This window comes from Xiphophorus maculatus, chromosome 1, assembly GCF_002775205.1.
Source record: "Xiphophorus maculatus strain JP 163 A chromosome 1, X_maculatus-5.0-male, whole genome shotgun sequence".
Taxonomy (NCBI): Eukaryota; Metazoa; Chordata; class Actinopteri; order Cyprinodontiformes; family Poeciliidae; genus Xiphophorus; species Xiphophorus maculatus.
Window position 1 is genome coordinate 11602341 of NC_036443.1, and position 16793 is coordinate 11619133.

At 37.7% G+C, this 16793-nt stretch overlaps 1 protein-coding gene across 2 annotated transcripts in view; it reads right to left on the reverse strand.

Moving 5' to 3' along the window:
• Nucleotides 1-2308: 2308 nt before the first annotated feature.
• LOC102220182 (TOX high mobility group box family member 2-like) overlaps nt 2309-16793 on the reverse strand; it is a 104790-nt gene continuing 90305 nt past the window's right edge. For both annotated transcript variants that reach the window (XM_005808933.2, XM_023341296.1), the window contains 5 exons: nt 12600-12830; nt 8782-8862; nt 5693-6079; nt 5159-5298; nt 2309-3489 (listed from right to left, as the gene is read on the reverse strand). In XM_005808933.2, the coding sequence (XP_005808990.1) occupies nt 3447-3489; nt 5159-5298; nt 5693-6079; nt 8782-8862; nt 12600-12830 (882 nt within the window). In that variant the 3' untranslated portion in view covers nt 2309-3446. The remainder of the gene's footprint in view (nt 3490-5158; nt 5299-5692; nt 6080-8781; nt 8863-12599; nt 12831-16793) is intronic.

Genomic DNA, 16793 nt, shown 5'->3' on the forward strand with positions numbered 1-16793 from the left:
TTTGTTATAAAAAGCTTCCTATCTGTTTAAGACACTAATAGTTAGTATTGTTAACATGCAATGTAGTAGCAAACATTGTTCATAACAATACAAAGTAATGCTTAACAAATTAACATAAAAAAATGCTCAAACTTTTTTATGTTAAAAAAAAAAGAATAAATAAATAAATGCATTTTTGCTTTTCGGACATTGTTAAAACACTGAAATTAGTCCAGTATATTAGTTTTGGGGAAGAAAACGAAGGTCATACTGTACTTGTTGTAATCATTTACCTTTACCAGCAGATGGCGATAGAGTCAAATTAATATGGACAGGCCACACAGTGCCCCTGTCTTCTCACTCATTGCTACACATTTAAATAGTTTTTACATAATTCAGTTCAATATAACGTTGGGATATCGGGTCACACAGCAAAATAACTTTTTGTTCCACAACAGTGTAAAACAGATTGGGTTCATCCAATAGAAATACACATTCATTAAGGTCATAAAGGGCATATAAAATCCATCCAACAGGCCAAATATATGATTATATATGATATATGATCCAAACTGTTATTAGTGGACTACTTTGATAAAAACTCAACTGGGTCAGCAGTAGTAGGTTATTAGAAAGTACCCGATAACGACTGATTAAAAGTTAATATTCCACTAAAATGTATATTCATTGGCAGTAAGTTCATGGTCAATTTGCATTCCTTAACATAAAGTGATACCCTATAACACAAATGTTGATATGAAGACAATTAAAATGCACAATATTTTGAAATGCAAGTGCAGACCTACCAAGAAATGGTCAGAAATCTAAATAATTAGCAAAGCAAATATTGACAGCTCTGGTAGGAGACTGTGACGAAAGGATATTTATCTGCTTTGCATTCTACAAACTTGGCCTTTATGAACGACGGAGAAGAAAGAACGTCATTGTTAAAAGAAAGCCATTAAAGGCTGGTTTGCAATTCGACCAGCATTCAAATAAAATACATACAAATTTATCATTCTAATTTTACTTTCTGTCATGCAAAACTCCCTTTATGAAACTGTCTATAAATCACCTCTGGGGGGCACTGCATCATCATCATCATCATCATCCTCATCATCCTCAGCGTAAGCGTGCGTTCAGCGGGGAAGAAGGTGGTGCATGTTTTGAGGGGGGTAGGGATGATAGATTCCATTTCTATTCTACCTTTAATCCAACTGTGAAATTCAAAACTAAAAGGCAGCTGCTTTTTTTTTTCTACCAAAGTAGTTCTCTGTAAGGCTGTGTACTGCATCAGTAACCCAGAGTTTCATCATCACACCTTTAGAAGAAGAAGAAGAAGAAAAAAATAAACATGGTCAGCTGGTAGAATATATATGATTTGTTGGAACTGTATTGATCTATCCTGGATGTAGAGTAAAAAAAAAAAAATCAATCTATCCAGAATTAAAGAGAAAAAAGATAAACAAGACATTAAAAAGGTCAAAGTGCATTAAGTAAAGCCTAAAAACTGCAGCTAATGAGCCACGTGACAGCAGCTACAGTAACTTCTGCAACATCAAAGATAATCCTCCTAATTAACCTCGGGTACACGCATGGAGAGGAGCACTTGGGGGAGGAGGGGCGTCGGGGCAAAACGATGTTCACAGGCGACTGCAGATCTCCGACTGCTTGCCATAAGAACAAATGAATTTTTAAGATGCAATAATGCGAGATTATGAAAATAAGAGGAGACATGAAAATCCACTTTTCCACTTTAAACATTTTATTACAGACAAAGGAAAACAAAAAAAAAAGAAGTATTTGTGACACAAAAATGAAGCTAATGTTGGTACATGTATGTGAGAAGTGTACCAACGACAAATTCAGAAAATATTTATTATTCTAAAAATAAAGTTGTTGGTTCAATAATAATAATAGTAATAATATTATTAATAATAATAATAATGCACCCTGATGCAAAATAAGCCAAAATGTTACTTCATATTGTCCATAAATACATGTAAAACCTGCAAAAAATTAAATAAAATGACCAAATTATAAAACATTATGGTATCCGACAGAACAAAACGGGGCTCTTTCGTCACTGGCTTTACAAATTAAAGAAATACGTTTGGCAGGTTTGTACACAAAATTAAGATATCTACCCCCAATGACCTGAAAAGCAAATCCTGCTACAGTGAAAATTAAAATGAGATATCTTGAAAACGTTTTCCACACACACACACAAAAAAAAACAAAAACAAAGAAAAGAGAAAGATGGAAAAGTTTAACACAATTCTATAACACCTAAGGAAACTAGTCAAAAACTTGAAAACCCACTGTTATGTTTTTTTTTTCTTTAGTAACATTTCACATTTAGCAACATATTTTTTTTTTCTTCACCTGTACAAGTGATGTGAGACTAAAAGGATGGAAGGCGGGGCTATAGGCAAAGGAGGCGGTCCTTATTGACAAGAGTAGGAGGAGCTAAGAGGGGATTGGTTTAATCGTTAACCCCTGTAACGTCCTGAGGCCGTGCAAGCAGTGATGTCCTCCAAAGGAGTTTTGCTCGGCCGACAAGGACACCAAACAGTTTTCAGCCTTCGCATTTCCTGCTTTTACTTTTTTTTGGAGAGACATAAACACAGCGTCGACTTGAGCTTTAATGTGTGTGGCCCCTCACTGAATCCGGCTGCACAGAAAAATCACATAACCAAACAAAAGAGAGGGTTTTTTCTAAAAAAAAAAAAAAAAGAAAGAAAAAAACTGAAAAGGCAGAGGGACTCCAGCTTAATACACACACGAGAGGGTTCCATTTTGGTGATATTTACAATCACTCTGTGATAAAGGAAATAAAGTCCTTTAGTAAGCGGAGCAATGATTTACAAACGGCTTATGTATTCTCAACGACACCTTCATTAAAATGTTGCTTTCCCTTCAGCCGGGGATGTTTCAGAAAGTCCTGAAGTACGTCCACCCCTCATGAAGCAACTATATTCTATTTTCCTGTATTACATTTTCTACCTTTGAGTATGCTTTAAGCATTTCATCTTCCTACTAAGGATAGTTCATGGCAAACACAGAGGAAGTGAGTGAAAAGGAAAGCGATTAAAAAAAAAAAACAACAAAAAAATCCAAACAAGATGAGAGGACATTTTTGGCCCTCATTTCCAGTATGCCGGCATGAGCTTAAAGCTCACTGCCACCTCCAAAAACAATGTTCACAGACCAGGAGGGGGGAAAAAAGAAAGAAAGAAAAAAAGAAAGCGAAGAAAGTGCCTTGGGCTTGTGGCCGATTAAGTGCTTGGCAAAAAGGTGGTACTGTAGCAGTCTTTGGGATTTTCAAAATCCATCAGAAGAAGAAGAAAGAGAAGAAGAAGAAGAAGAAGAAAGAAAAACAAAATGAATAAAAAGCAGATACATCAATGATGCTGTTGTTATGTTAGAAAGCTCTCTGGAGTCTGACATGTGGAGGTCATATAACTTCAAGTGAGGTAGAGAGGCTTGTCCCGGGCTCCCATGCCACTGCTGATGAAGAAAACAAGAGATGTATAAATGTGTGACAAAATATATCTGAACAGAGGTCTGTTAGCAAAACATAACTGTTTATTTTACATAACATTTCACCAGGGAAATCTTTTTTTTTTTTCCCTCATTTCAATGAAGGCCTGTTTTCTTTCCAATGAAGGCCTGGGGAGCGGCTCCCAAACAAACATGAAAGCTGACGACAGACAACAGACATCAAAAGGCCTGGATTCAAAATTTGCAGATCAGTTGGTATTTGAAATGTCAGATCTGGAGTCTATTCTCCAGGTATCTTTGCTGACAAACTAGAAGTAATTTAGAACCTTTTGAAAGTCCCAAACTACAGAGATCTGACACTTGAAGAGAAGGTTTAAAGCAAAAAACTCAGTCCTCTTCAAAGAGCCTCAATCAGGATTTAACCCAACCTGTTTCGGTTCCAGATGAATTGGCTCTAAATAAAGCAGACAGCATGGATGTAAACAAATTTGTTTGCATCCTTTTATAAAGATGAGTACAAACCCAAATAACCTTAAGAAATTATTGTTTTTTAACTAAGTCAAACATGGTATACTTGATGGAACATCTAACAATTCCTGTAAAATAAAAGTAACTATTATGTTTGTTTAAAATATATTTTTACCTTTTTAAAGTTAATTATAAACTCATAATAATCTGACACAGCTGTCTATTTTAGGCTCTTTTCACTATGCTGGATGAAAATCCCTCTTTATCTTGCCACCATGAATAACAAGCAGGATTGCAAAGGAGGTAAGATCTCCAAACTCACTTTTAAACAACTGCAGCAAGGAGTGGATCTTGCAGTCCTCATAGTAAAAATTAGACCCCATTTAAAATCTAAATGGATGAATAGGAGTAATTGCAGAAAAAAGAGTTTTTTTTTTCCATATCATCACCAAAGAAAACTTTGCTAAGTTGAACTGGAACCAGGCACTGTGTTCAGATGAGACTAACGTTCCTGGTGGGTCCGGCATAAAACAAAAGGTTGAATGTGTGCAAAAACACAGCTTTTTTCTCTTCCATCGACCTTGGAGAACTTAAATTACCTAACATCATAAATTGTTTAATATAACAAAAGACTTAAAATAGAAATCCAGTAGAACACAGCAGCAATATGTCATTCTTTCAACAATGAGTTTGGAGTTTTTTTTTTATATATATATATTATTTTTCTGGACACATCTTTACCAGAAATGGCAACAAATTTGTCTGCATCTGCATGTCCTCTCCAAAGTCCAAAGTAGCAACACAATATTTTTAAACGTGACACAAAATTTTTACTTGGTGACAGTCTGAAAAATATTCACTTTATTCAATAAAGAAATGTATGTGGAGCGACACATAATTGGATGTCGGCACTTTTCCCAAGCTCGGTAATAGCATTGTTCTAGTGCTGCGTTGCTCATTTCAATTTCAAGAAGATGCTTTTCTTTAGCAGGTAAATTGCTTTTTATGATTAACACTGTCTGAGTGTCAGAGTGTGAAGCGAAATGGTTTAATGTAGATCACTTGGAAAATGAGGAGCTCTCACAGAGCTGCTTAGTATTCTCAACAGCCAGACGTCATGAAGTGCAGCAGTCAGAGCATTTTATCTTGGAAAAAAAAAACAACCCAAAAATATGGAGCTATGTGTTAACTGGTGTTATGAGCTTACCCGCAGTGGTTGGGTCCACATTCCCTGTTGCAGTACTCGCCATCCCAGTCGGGGTTCTGCCCATGCACTGGATTGGGTGCCCCTGGGGACTGCGAGCCCCCGACGCTGTTCTGGTAATCAGCCTGAAGATGGGAGAATCCCTGCAGAGGAGGAGGAGGAAAGGTTATAGCAGCCAAGCGTTTGCAATGGCCAGCCATCAGGGTGTGCTGAGCCATGATCTGTTATGAGGCCAAACGATGTCAGTGGTCTATGTCAGCTGCTGCTGAGAGGAAAATGTCCATTTTCCGCCCTCCATTTGCTCTTATTGCTTGGTTAAAATAGTTCTCACAATCTGCTCCTGGACTGGAGATTTTATTGACTGAGACCGTTGCATAATTAGTTAGTTTGACCTAAATTATTAAGAAAATCAAAGTCGAGGCATATTCCCATTTTTGGCATGATAAACATGTTTGTGTAACAGTAATTAGCAAAAATCTCTACATAATTACACAAATTCAATAAATGGGACAAAATTTGATTGATGACTGCACCAACCTGTTGGCTGAGCGGAGGGGAATGCAGAGGCGCCTGGAGCCCCATTTGGTGTGAGATGATTGGCTGCGACTGCTGCATGCGGATTGGCTGATTCAGATGCAAGGAGAGCTGGGCGTGCGGGTGCAGAGGGGGGCTGATCTGGAAGGGTGCTGGGGGAGAGGCACTCATGCTGGGCGGGAGCATTTGGGACTGGCTGAGGGTCGGGCCCAGGGCGTGGCGCGGCGGCCCACCGTAGCTCTGGAGCTCGGAGAGCGGGAAGGAGCCTGGGGGGCCCAGGTAGGGTGAAGAAGACTGAGGGGGCACGCTGTACAGGGGCTGTTTGGGGGGCAGCAAGTGAGAGGGTTGGCTGGTCTGCTGGGCACTTTTTGGTTCAGGATCGTTGTATGTCTGTGGAATAAAAAATAAATAAACATTATTTTAGGTGCTGAAAAGTGGAAGCGATGACAGAGACAAATGAAAAGCCATCATCAGGTGGAAAACTCAGCTTTAAACTAAAAACATGTATTTGTGGAGATGCTCAAAAACAAAAAAAAACAAAACAAAACATGAAGCTTGCTCTGCTTCATGCTTCTAAGCTTCAAGCTTTTCTCAGCAATTAAACATGTTGAATTTGGAAATGGTGGCAGCCATTTGGAAACCATTCTGAGCTTTTCAGTGAGGACATACAAAGAAACTACAACTAATATCAGCTATAGTTTCAGACTATTGACTGAACACAATTTTTAAAGTATATATTTGATTAAAAAAGTTAAATATACATTGTATAGTGTTCTGGCAACAGTGCCTTCTGCAACTGAACAATAAAATGTGATTCTCTTTACTGAATCATTATATTTATAACATTGTGTAACACTGGGGGGTCCTTTCAGTTTCTGTTCTATCTGTTTCCCTTGGAGACAAAAAGTACATTTTTAAAGATTGTCGTATAGTTTATGCCATAAGCTTTTTTTTTTTTTGCAATTTTATTGTAGGAAGATTATTATTACTTTCAATTCTCAATAAACATAACAGATATTCAGCAATTTTCTGATATTAGAAAATTCCTGCCTGTTAAATGCCTGTTTTAGAATAAATAAATCAGTAGCTTCCCAGTAGATAAAAAAATACCTTCACCCAAAGAAATTTTAAGGGATTTGAACACATACTAGCAAAAAGAATAAAAAATAACCCCTAAATATACAAACTTGTCAAATCTTATGCCATTTGCATCCACACAACCAAAACTTTGTCCATTGACCCTTATAAAGAAATTATCACCAGTCATAAGCATTGTTTCATGTGTCACAGTTTATTTCATCAGATTATTTAAGTTTTAAAGTTGTAAATAATGAGGACAAATCTTAGAATGTTTTACATAGCCTCGTTATACCACTTTAACTTTTAATCTTGAATCAAAGCCTTCAGCACTAAAAAAACCCCTCAAAACCTCCATATTATTTTAATATGAATTGAAATTTTTTACTCTAACTTGCATCTCTATCATTGCTGAGCATGTTTATGATAGCTGCCTGCTGGAGGACACTAGAAGGGTGCTTGCATAGGAAGCAAGAGGTGTCACCTTCAAAATAAAATGTGATTTTTGAAAAATAAATGCAGCCTATTTGGATTTGGGCACAAAACTGACAATTTATGTATGCATTACTTAAGAGTCTTTATGAGGGTCAGCAGAGGACATCTAAAGGGTAGGATGTGGCCTATAGAGTCCAATTTCTAACAATATTTTAGAAAGAACATGCTTAACAATGACTTTTTGCCTAAAATAATAAAAAATAAATAATGAACACTCACAGTAGGAAGGTGAGAAAAGTAAAGATTTTTGATGCTGTTGTTTAAAGATTAAACTGATTCTACTAAAATCAGCATCAGCACACCAAACCTTCACAAGCACCAGAGATCAGACAATCGGTTGTGATACTAATTTGATATCCGTGATACTGACGTTTTAAGTGGTTTATGTACTTCACATGCTCATGATTGCAATCCAGCGATTAGAGGGCTAAAATGAACTTCGTTGCTTTAAGGGAGAAGGCTGAACTCCACCAAATTCCTGAAAACTTGACCTTTTGCTTTCAGGACAGTGAGCAGGTGCAACACCCCCACCACCACCTCCAGTCTCTCTGCAGGCCTCAGTGATGAGCTGTCAGATTGTTCATCTCCAGCCATCAGTGTTGATTAGAAGGTAATGGAGCCCATTTGTATGAATAGAGCTAGGGCGGAGGTAATGATCAATAGACTCCTTGACAGATAGATGGGAAAGGAAGAGGAGCACACACACACCCACACACACCCACACACACTCCTACACATGTGCACGCATACATATATGCAGGACCCTGGGCAGAGAAATGAGGCTGTTTGCCTGCAGAACAAATGGAATGACAAAAGGAATCTTCCCCTCACTATATTGTGTGTGCTGTTAATACAAGGCGGCACTAAACAATGCAAACCTGCTTTCCTTCTTTTTATCCCAGTGCTTTTTTTTTTTTTTTTTTGCTGGTGTATACAACGCGGCTTCGTTCACTGGGCAAAGAGTGTGTCATAGATCTGAATTAGCAGGAGAGTGTCAGAGAAGGAAGCAGCGGCAAGCCAATCATTGCCCGAGTTGTTTTGTGATGTACTTCCTGTTGTAGATGATGAGATGAGGAAATCAATGATCTAATGCATGACTAGTCTGTTGATGTGAGATAAGATTAGGTTTTCTATTATATGAGGATATACACTGTATATATATAACAGGTTCATCTGGTAGCATGCGTAGAACATGAAAGAACAATTATTTTTAATCGTAAAATCCTGAACGATGACATGGTCATATGCTTATGTGCTTTCTCTTTGTGACCTCTTCCCTTTTACCATACACTGCATATTTCATTCTTAATGAATATTATAATTCCCTGTGGATCCTATGGAAATCAGGTATTGTTCCAAATATAGCTTGCTATTTTTGCATACCCCCCCCCCCCCCCAACATCTTCAACATCACAGTCTCAAACCATGGAGCACCTACACCCCCACCCAGCCCATTAGCAAGGATTTTCCATCCAATCCATCATCAGTCTTAGCCAGGGCTTGTGTGTCATAAGCGTTACCTTGGAAACCAGACTGGCTCGGTACGCGGCCAACGCTTTCAGGTACTCTTTCTTAGCTGCCTCAGTTTTTCTCTTGTAGCCCTGTGAAGAAGAAAAAATCAACAACAAAAATCAAAACAAGAGACGAGGAGTTGACATGCTCATAAATGTGCAGAAACACACACACACACACACGCACGCCCACACACACACACCCACACCCACGCACGCACGCCCACACACACAGAATTCCTTGTTGCTCACTTGCTCAAACACTATAGAGGTACACCCAAACCCACACACAAACATGTCCGTAATGGTTCCCTTTCCATCAGAGCCAATGGTACAGAACACCTCCATTTCCTCATCATGGTACTAATACTCCCTCATCTCAATGTGTCTCCCTCTATCGTAGCGACACATCATTTCCATTCCAATCCACCTAAAGAAATGGACTGGAACTTCTCGTTGTCTTTTGCTCTGCTCAGAGCCACAATAACATTTTCAGTGCGCTGACGTCTGCGCTAAACCAAAATGGTTGCCATCATTTGGTATATAAAGATCCCTTAAAACACTTTTTTTTGGGCCTTCAGTATTGTTCCAAACTCCTGCAAGTACTTGTTGCAGGAATCTCAATGTGTTTAGCTTTAATTTTGTTCAATTCATTTCAGCTTATTTGTAGAGCACAAACTCACCACAGATGCCATCTCAAGGCCCCTTACAAGACAAACAGATCCAATTCAAATTTAACCAAAATAATAAAATTATATTGAAAGATGACAGCTTGTCATATTCAATTACATTCCATTTAAACACTAGTAATAATACAACGTGGTCAAATCCGGTGCCAAATGGTACAAAGAAAACATTCTAAGGCAGCACAGGAAATAGTCATGAACTTCGCAGATATTTCACCTTCAGAACAACCATAAAGCGGTAGACAGTGAAATTACATCAACTCCCTTTAACAGGAAGAACTCGACGTAAGCCCATAAAGCACATTCACAAAACGTAGTGCATGCACAGAATCAGGCCCGTTCTGCTGGGACGCTTTTAACCAAACATTGTGTAAAAACCTGTAACTGTTAGAAAAAAAGATGAGAAGGAAACTCATCATTCTCCAAATTCCACCATTTTGAACTGAGAAATCTCCACAGAAAGAAATAAGAAAATTTAAGAAATGCTGGCACTAGCCATGTTTAAAATTCGCATTTTGATCAAAGAAATCGTTATGCCATTGGTATAGGTAGGCAATTTCTAAACAGAATACATATTTTTTTTACAAATTCAGCTGCATTTATAAAAATCTTATTAATGAACAATTTTAGTGCAGAAATAACTACTATTGAAAGCTATTTGGTTTAATTTAGATGTGGTTTAGTAATCAAGGTTATGGCTTAATTCCTTTCGAACCACACTTTGGTTGCTTTAACATAAGACATTTGTCACTTTAATCCATTTTCTGCTATAAGAATCCAACACAGTGCGCTAGGTCAAACCCATAACCCAACCCTGCTATGCTCAAAGGATACAGGCCTAGATTGTCAACAAAGGACCGGGTCAGCAAAGATAAAATTAGTTCTTAACTGTGCAATTTTTTTGTGTGAATATTCACTTGTTAGTATTCTAATTGATGCACTGAACTGAAAAACATAAGAGTGTCTAAACACCCGTGAAACACAACATTGTGATCTCCTACAACCCTGTCATCATTAGCATTTCCTATTTATTACCGTAGAGCAGGGGTTGACATTAACTGGCAACAAAAGGAATAGATAGTTCCTCCTGAATAGCCAAAATGTCCTTCAGCTAAATCCAAGGATGAGAAAAAAATAGTGGAGGGGGGGTGTCACTATTTGTGTATTCCAAGCAGGATCAAAATAGCAGGCGAGAAATATAAATAAAGAGAGGAAAAGAAAAATTCGCACATTGCAGCTTGTCAGAGGGCCAATGAAGATGCATGGTGGGGAGATATCCGTCACAGAGAAGCGAGATGGGGAAAAGGAAATGGAACGTATATTGGCCTTTCACTTTTTTTTCTTCATATTTGAGCTGGTTTTCGTGTTAAAACCTCGTAAGACATCCCTGTTTTGTGATTGTTTGAAGCAAACAGAGCTGCAGTGAGGTTCCAGACTTTTTTTCTTTCTCTTTCATATGCGATTGTTTGCTTTCGCAGGATGCATTAGCGTTTGGCTTATGAGCATATTTACCCAGCGCAAAACATATCATTCCTTGTCTGCTGAAATCTCCCAAAGCATGTTTATATTTTCCCCACATTGACCGTTCCAGGCTTTTAAAACGTCCTAGGTTGTTAGTCTCGGACTGTTTTATTGCTGTTGGTGCACGGAGCCCCTCCTCCAGCCCTGCCGCTCCCTCCCTTTGGTAGAATTAAATTTAGAAAGAAAATCATTTTAATGAGAGTCAGGGGAGCGGGGATAAACGGATGGATTATCTTTAGAAAGAGAAGAACTAGCTCATTAAGATGAGCTGTAACTCACAGCAACGTTCAGGTAATTACACAAAAGATAATGACAACAAAAAGGCTGCTCGTCTGTTGCAGCACACGCCATCTACTGGTGGGAGAAAACTGAATGTAGGCAGTTAAATAAAGCTATTTTGGTGAGTTTATTTGGGTTCAGCTTTATCAGCTGAACCAATACATTTAGAACCAATTCAATTAGATATATCATGCCTTATATAAGTGTACCTGAACCCTTATACCCTTATGTATTTTTGCCTCATTTGATTTGGTTTCATAATTTTGTTCATATTTCAGTTGCAATCAAGACATGATAATTTCTTCCTGTCTATTTAGAAAAAGTCGCTTTTACTGCAGAATTATGCGTGGCTCTACATAAAGCCCAGACGTGACAGCCTTCCATTTGCACTTAAACACAGCATGCATCTGTGGGCTTCAAAACTTCATAATGGGTGCATAGCAGGCAATTTGTGCCACACAGACACCTTTTTTTTTCAGAACAGAGAAAGTATTAGATCTGTGAGATTTAAGTGAAAAAAAAAACTGCACATGAAATATTAATATTTATGCAGGCTGTGATGTGAACATTTGCAGAATTATTCTACAAACTCCGACACTGTCTGATGTCTCTGAATCTGAGCGAGCCTCCGAATTTCTGCACCAGTCATTATTCGTACTTCTACTTTAATGCTCATAATTTGAAGCCTATATTTCCATAATGCTTTCTTGTTCATCTGCATGATCAGCATTCTGTCAGATGACACCCAGGCGTTCTGTCTATAATCTAAGTTTCTAAAAATTCGGATGTTTAGCTTTTTAATCCTTCCTAAAATAAACAAATAAATAATGAAACGATTTCGAATCCTTTCTGAGGTAGAATAGAAATCCAACGTATAATTGCAGTTTGAGACAACTGCAGGCTCTTCTATGACAACAAGAAGAAGGAGTCCTGCAGCAGATGGTTAAGCTCCCTCTGAGCCCTTATTACAACATCATTGAGTCAGTCTGGCATTAAATTCATAGACAGAAGACAGCGAGACAGCCTATATTCCCAGAGGAATCATGGCAAGTTCTTAGAGATGTCTCCAACACCTACGTACCAATTATTTTTGATAAACTTTAAAAGAAAACCAGTCAGCAGCAGAGAACTGGCTTCTTGAGAGGCAATTACATACAGTTTTAATACATTTCATTATATTATTCTGTAGGTATGCAGCATAGTGCTTATAAAAGTGTTCATGTTCAATATTTGGTTTCGGCTTTACAGTTTCATTGTTGCCAATGAGTTTCAAGTTCTGTTTTGGACGCCCCGGTGTGTTTCGGCCTCCAATTCGTTCCTCCACATGCACATTTTTTGTACCTGCTTCTGTTCCTCCCCGAGGCTGTCCCACATGGAGGCCACAATCTTGGAGACGTCTCCAAAAGTGGCATTGGGGTTTTGGCCTTTGATGGCAGCTTGGGTGTCTCTGAAGAAGAGCGCGTACGCTGACACAGGCTTCTGTGGCTCATTGGGATCCTTCTTCTTTTTCTTCTTCTGAGGTTTGGGCTTGGGCTTCATCATTTCTGCCGCGCTCCGCTTCTCGTTGCTTATCTGGAGGCGGAGAGATAATTAGTTATAATCTTCTGCTGATGATGCAGACTGGAAAAGAAAAGATTTTTAACTTTGCAAAAACTCACACATACAGTATATACACATATAATCAATAAGTATGATGTTATCAATGAATATTTGTAAACATTCAGACCAGTGCCAATAGGAACAATGGCTCTTCTGAACACAACTTCAACACAACCCAATCCTAACCAGAACCATAATGCCAGTCATAGCACTTTGTCTGATTTCCACCTAACTTGGTTGCTTTGAAGGCCACTGGACTTGTAATAGAAGTAAAAGTGTAATTTAGGGATTAGAAATTGTGCCTTGGGTTAAATTTATCGGGTTTTGTAAAGTAAAATCAGTTCTTTCGTCCCCGCATATTAATGACACAGATCCCCAGACATTTATCTTGTTATTTTTAGGACCGCGCCGCACTCTGGCTTTTCCCTCAGCACTACAGCAGACTGGAACGAAGGCTTATTTTAAGAAAACGTAAACCAATTTCCACACCAAATTTTAAGCCGTCACTAACAAATGTAGTCTCCTTTCTCCACCTAGAGCAGTGGTGACCAACTTTTTGTTGCCACTTTGCCCACATTTTTTAATTTGAAAGTCGTGGGTAATAGAAAAATAAAATAAAATTACACGTTGTGAATTCTTTTATTTTTAAGCAGCTCAACAATAAACTAAGCAGCTTGTGGCTCTTGCACGGGCCACCCTGCACACCCGCCTTCTGTTTTTGTGGTCTTCTGAGTAGAAGACTTCATAAGGTTATATTTTACTTATTTATTTTTGCCTTTCCACTTTGGTGAGTGGATTGCTTTGAATTCTGAATCAGACTGTGTCACACTGCTTATGTGACCATGTTGTTTTTCTCCCCCTGGATTGTATCTACCTCGCCTCCAGAGCAAGATTTTGTTGAGTTCACATAGAAAAGTTCATGCTGCCTTCCATCGAAGCAACTTGTAGATGTGCTTGAAAAGCAAAAGGTGAACATATTTCTACATAATTCCTTTAACTGGTGTTTTGATGCAGTTGAAAAGTGGTTAGGGTTGATTGAATGGACAAAGCAATTCCTGACTTTCAGCGTCTTTGCTTAGGTAAAATTTGGATGTTGCCCAAAGACAAAACTGCACCAAATTTTGATACATTTTCCCATAGCTAAATAAATCCTGTCTAGGCTTAAATAACCATAAAAAATGCAGGTCTGACCGCGCTCTTTACATGGTGGACACTATTTCTTTCTTCCTGATTGACAGAGTTTAATCCATGGGCATTGCTTAGCTGTTTTGTTGTGCACATGGACTTAGGATGATTTTTTCCAATTAAATTTTGGACTTTTTGTTTGTGTTCTCTTTCTGGTATTGGCAGCTTTTTGTTCTTTTGCTTGTCTTTGTTTTGTTTGTATTCATTTGATAATGGCTTATAAATAAAAAAAGAGAGTAATGGACTGCCTCAAGCTGAAAAAAAAACAACTCACAAACTTGCACACATTTAACCTTAAATGTTTGGCAAATTAAGATGCGAGATAAAATGATAGAGCAAAGGTTGTATATCATGTGAACAATTATGAATACAAAAACGCACAACGTAAATGTAAACACAAAGGGAGTGATTACATTTATGGTCGTCTTTGTGCACATGATATCAGTAATAACACAGTATGCTGAAATGTCCCCACATTTTCATAAAGCAGAACTACTTCCATCAGAGTAATGTGCTGCTTCATCCAATACACATGAATACATTTTCATTTCCAGGTAGAGTTTTGACTGGGAGTCAAATCCAGGTCACCTGATTCTGCTTGTGATTCCGTATGGAAATTGCCTTGTGTGCTCTGGAGAAACCATGTGAGGTAAAGGATGGAATGCGAAAGAGAAGGAGAAAGACAGCGAGATGAAGGGAAAATCTTGTTATTGTTATGAGAAAAATGTGAATTAACCTATTTTTTTCTGTCACTAAAAAGCATGCATATGACAAATGGTATAAAAATACGGTGAGGGTTGTAACAAGATCCTTTGACCTGAAATCTCACATTAGTAAAATACTGCAATATTGCCAAATATATGTAAGTCGTGCTTTATGTTTAAAGCATTCTCTTTATAATTTGGAAACGGGGTGATTTGCCAATAGTTGACACCAGAATTATATTCTGTAATGCACTGCAGCCATATTCTATTTTAAACATAGAAGCCGCGCAACATGCTCCGGCTTCAGGAGCCATTTGTGGTTATTTCAACAGGGACCTGCCTAATTAAGCTTGACAGCTTGTATTATCTTGTCTTATTCTGAAGTAAGAAATACATGAGTGGATTTGTTGTTTTGAAGAAAGTTAATTGATAAAATGTTGCAATGGCACTAAAGAAACCTCCATTACTTCAAGCATTTTGTACGAGTGATAATAAAAGAAATGCTGACAGAAGGATATTTCCTCTCCTGTTCCTCTGATCCAGGATTTTAAAAAATTCAAACAAAGAAGAATGCGTTTTGCCAAATCATAGAAAAAATATTTACCCACATATGTACCAAAATGCAGCAAGAGGACATTTAGAAACATTCATTTCCATCGCAAGATTAAGTAACAACCTTGTTTCCTCCCATTAACTGTCATCTGAAAAACAGGACTGCCTCTGAGAACGACATTGTTTCAGGAAAGCATTTGCCAAACACAAACTGCATGAAATTAACTAATCAAAATTCAAGGTTTGGGAGCACATTTGCCAGCTACAGGAAAAAAAAAGAAAAGAAAAAAACTTCAAAATGGCTTTTGAGGTGTTTCTGAAATTAATGAACGTTTCCTCTCAGGGTTATGCCAAAGCATTGCTTGTCTGTTTTACAGATTACAGGTAATATTCATATTTTTTATGCGTGTGAGGACATGCGGTTTCATTAAAAAATAATCACCCCTCACTTTCAGGCAATGAGGCAGAAGACAGGCGTTTGAAACAACATCTGTTCGAGCGAACCTTTGATGTGAAAATAGAATAAATTGACAGAGGAGCTAATGGAATGACAGAAAACAAGAGGAAAGAAAGAGGATAAATAATCTCCAAGAAAAATTCACATGTATTCATATGGAAGGAGAAAATAATGACACACAGCAGCAGCTCACTGCTGCATGCAATCTACCAGGAGAATAAGGAGCATGGCTCTCTTTCTTTTTCTTCCATTTATTTCCTTGTTTATTATTTGACAACCACAATCATGAACTCCAATATATACAGTAGAGCGCAGAGGAAGGCGTAACATTTCAACGAATCTGAAAGACTGGCAAAAAATTAAAATTTAATGAAGACAGGCCTGACTTACTGAGAAAAGATGAATGATATACTGTAGTTAACTTCTTTATTTTTCCTACATGATGAAAATTAGATTAGTAGATTAGTAAAATAAAAGTTTGTACACATTTCACTACCTTTAAATGATATATCATACATAAATGAATAAAACATCAATGCGTACATGCCTAATTGTGCTTGTCTAAATATTTTACTTTTGAACTTACAACTGTTTTTAGTAAACATTAACGTAATGATGTAAAGACGTGCAATTTCGTTGATGACAAAGATGTTCATCAGCAATTTCTGAATTGCAGTTTTACTTAATTATCAGTTGATGGCGGACAAATAGCCTGAAAACAGCAAGAACATTACATGTGTTCGCCTATTATTTTGTTTATTTAAAATGTTCTACAGTCTGAACTTTTCATGTATTTCATTCATTTTGCCCACCATGTTGCTGCTTCAGACATAGTTTCTCATATTGTCAGTAGGGAGATATACATCTAATCCTCTTCTGCAATGAACCTTTATCGATCCAAAACCGAGTCAAGGCAAAGCTCTTCGATTCTGATGGGCTGAATTCTTGATACTAAATCTTGAAGCTTTAGAAACGTCAATTTATTATCTGTGTTTTTGTGTTGCGCTGACTCAATCTTGGCATGTAATATTTCTTTCT